At 32.9% G+C, this 2949-nt stretch overlaps 1 protein-coding gene across 1 annotated transcript in view; it reads right to left on the bottom strand.

The window, feature by feature from the left end:
• LOC109226203 (chaperone protein dnaJ 16-like) overlaps window positions 1–1998 on the bottom strand; it is a 5900-nt gene extending 3902 nt beyond the window's left edge. The window contains exons 1-2 of the mRNA XM_019390998.1: window positions 1559–1998; window positions 112–235 (exon numbers count right to left, since the gene is read on the bottom strand). Coding sequence (XP_019246543.1) covers window positions 112–235; window positions 1559–1695 — 261 coding nt within the window. The 5' untranslated portion in view covers window positions 1696–1998. The remainder of the gene's footprint in view (window positions 1–111; window positions 236–1558) is intronic.

Raw genomic sequence — 2949 nt, 5'->3', positions numbered from 1 at the left:
TACAACATCTAATAGAAAATAAATATCAACCAGAAGGCATCATAGTGCTTAGGAAAGTAAAACGTAATAAACTTCTCGTACCTACAGACTACAGTGAGGGAAAAAACTAACCTCAAAACCAGCTGAGTCATATTGACGCCTTTTATCCGGATCAGATAAAATGTTATATGAAAAGGTGACCTCCTTGAACATGTCCGCTGCTTTAGGATCATTTGCATTCTTGTCAGGATGATACCTGCATTTTGAGAAGGCAGCAACAAAAACAACATAATCTGCATCAGACACGAGGGATAATACTTGCATCTTAGAATCACATGCTATGATATAGCCAAATTCTACAAATACAAAAGAGCTGAGAACTTTCTCGGATTACTGAACTGCTTGAATACGAATTTCTCATGGGAGCAATATTTTTAAAATTGGTTGCTAATGATTTTATAAAACATTCCTGTTTGATAATTTCCACAGACATCAGAACCAACTATGTAATTGTTGCCCTCCAAATTGTTATTGAGCTTTGATATATCAAACTCAAAGCTAACTTTCCAAAACTACCATAGACTGAAGAATGATGAGAATTGAGAAAGATAAGACTGAAAAAAGAGCAAAGTAAAGAAGACAAGAAGTTATGGATTCTAATTTCCTTCCTATAACTTAAATATCAAACTTATTCTCAAGAATAACCAAAATGATAAACATTTTCAATCTAAAAGATTAAACTCTTCCAGAATCCTGCTCAAACAACCACTTCTCCCTTACTTCCTTATCTCAAAACAGGAAAAACCAATCCTTTATTTTGACAGTTATTTATTTCTCTTAAAATTTAATATTGAGGTAAAGATATTATTTCTCCAATTTTGTTAATTCGCTGGACTACTGGTTGCAGACCTAAAACTCGGAAAATACTTCCCACTAAAGTTTCATAAGAAGTTGAAACCTTCAAAAGGAAAATGCACAAGGGGAAAAAACAAAAATAAAGGAAAAAGCTCTGATCTGATAACAATAACAAACTTCATAGTAAGCAATGCACCCTCTTCTTCAAAATGTTCCTTCTTTTTCTTCTTTTAGAAAAAAAAAATCCACAGAAACAACACAGCTTCAATGTTTATGCATTTTAATAATTATTGCTGACATTTCTATATAACTAAGGGAGTCTTGGTGTAACTGATAAAGTTGCTGCCGGGGAAACAGTCTCTTGCAGAAATGCAAGATAAGGCTGCGTACAATAGACGGCTCTTTTCCGTACCCTGCGCATAGCGCGAGCTTAGTGCACCGGGCTGCCCTTTTCTATATAACTAAGCCTACAGAACTACCATTCTCAAGCTAAGTAATTTTCATTATCACCTTGGTAATAACAGTACTACCCATCAAAAAATTTAAAATCTTTCACCCCAAAATAGAAAAGACAAAAGTTAAACCCAATTTGGGTTTGAATAAAACAGCTCTACAATGCCAAAACCAAAAGAAATGCACTGAAAACAAAGAAAAAAATATGAAAAGGTCAAAACTTTAAATTCAAAATCAACAGGAATTAAAAGGGTTCAAAGATTAGACATACTTCAAAGCTAATTTCCTGTAAGCACTTTTAATTTCTTGATCTGTAGAATTCCTTGAGACACCTAATACCTCATAAGGGTCCCTCCTTAGTGTCTTTTCTGCTTCACTCTTCTCTGATTTTGACTTATGCCCCGGCATTTTTCCTCCCCAGCACTTCAAATATCACGACTTTTTTTGTTTTTTGCAATTTTTAGGGAAACACTAATGTTATTTCATAAAGATCGAAACTTTGACCTTAGAAAATGTAAATTCTATCATACCCACATCAAATTTTCCAAGAAATTTTATCTGGGAAAATCTTGGGGGTATTTTGGAAACCCTAAAAATGGAAACCCTCAGGTTCCAAGCTGGAAGAGCTGTGAAGGAGAGAAGACTTTTGTTTTTTTAGAGAATAAAAGTTTCAAATTTTTCAAATTTTTTGTGTTGGTTTCCGCTATTATACGCTGCGGGTATATTGCGCCACTGTAGAGAAAAATGACAAAAATGTCTTAGTATATTTTTGGGTAGAATAATATACAGTCAAATCTGATTATAAGACTCATCTGCTCCGAATATTTTTGGATGTTATAGCGAAGTACTGTTATAGAGAACATATATTATAACATAATATGAAAATTGATTCAAAAAAGCTTGACTTTTATAGTGAAGTGTTGTTAAATAGGAATGTTGGAGTAGTTTTATTGTGTGTCTCACACAACTTACATTAGTTGTGTGAGACTCCTTTTTGTCTCACAAATTTGTGGACCACAATCTTATACTTATGGGTCCACAAAAATTTGGGTCCACAAAACTGTGAGACAAAAAAGATGTCTCATACAACTAGTGTCAGTTATATGAAATACAAAATAAAAATTTTCCGGAATATTGTTATAGAGAGATATGCCTGTAATCCATTAAATATATTTCTTAACAACAGTGGTTCTTAAGTTTGGTCTTCGTTAAATATTTTAACAAACTATGATTATTAATCTTAACAAAAAATGTAAAATAGAAACTTACATTTGGAGGTGCAGTTTGTGTTATTTTGGGTAATTTCTAGTGTTTGGTATAGTTTATGCTATTTTTTATGTATTGCTAGTGCCTAATGCAACTTTTGGTATTACAGTATACAGGAATTAGCCAGACTCTCTTTGTATATTTGGTTTAACATTTTTTCATTTTTCACATTAAATATAACAGCTAAAATTTGTTAAATATTTTACATATACCAAAAGTATTATTTTGACAAACTTGAAGAATTAAAAATACTTCAGAATATTCTTAAGGGACTATCCTAAACGCAACTCAAACATAAGGGGCCCTTTTTTCATTTTCTCCGCCACTCTCTGAGTTTGTATTTGGCACGTGCGGTTCATGCGGCCGATAATGTCCATTGATCATTCGCGACTGAGG

The sequence above is a fragment of the Nicotiana attenuata genome, chromosome 5, assembly GCF_001879085.1.
Source record: "Nicotiana attenuata strain UT chromosome 5, NIATTr2, whole genome shotgun sequence".
NCBI classification, from domain to species: domain Eukaryota; kingdom Viridiplantae; phylum Streptophyta; class Magnoliopsida; order Solanales; family Solanaceae; genus Nicotiana; species Nicotiana attenuata.
This window is presented reverse-complemented; position numbering and strand designations above follow the sequence as displayed.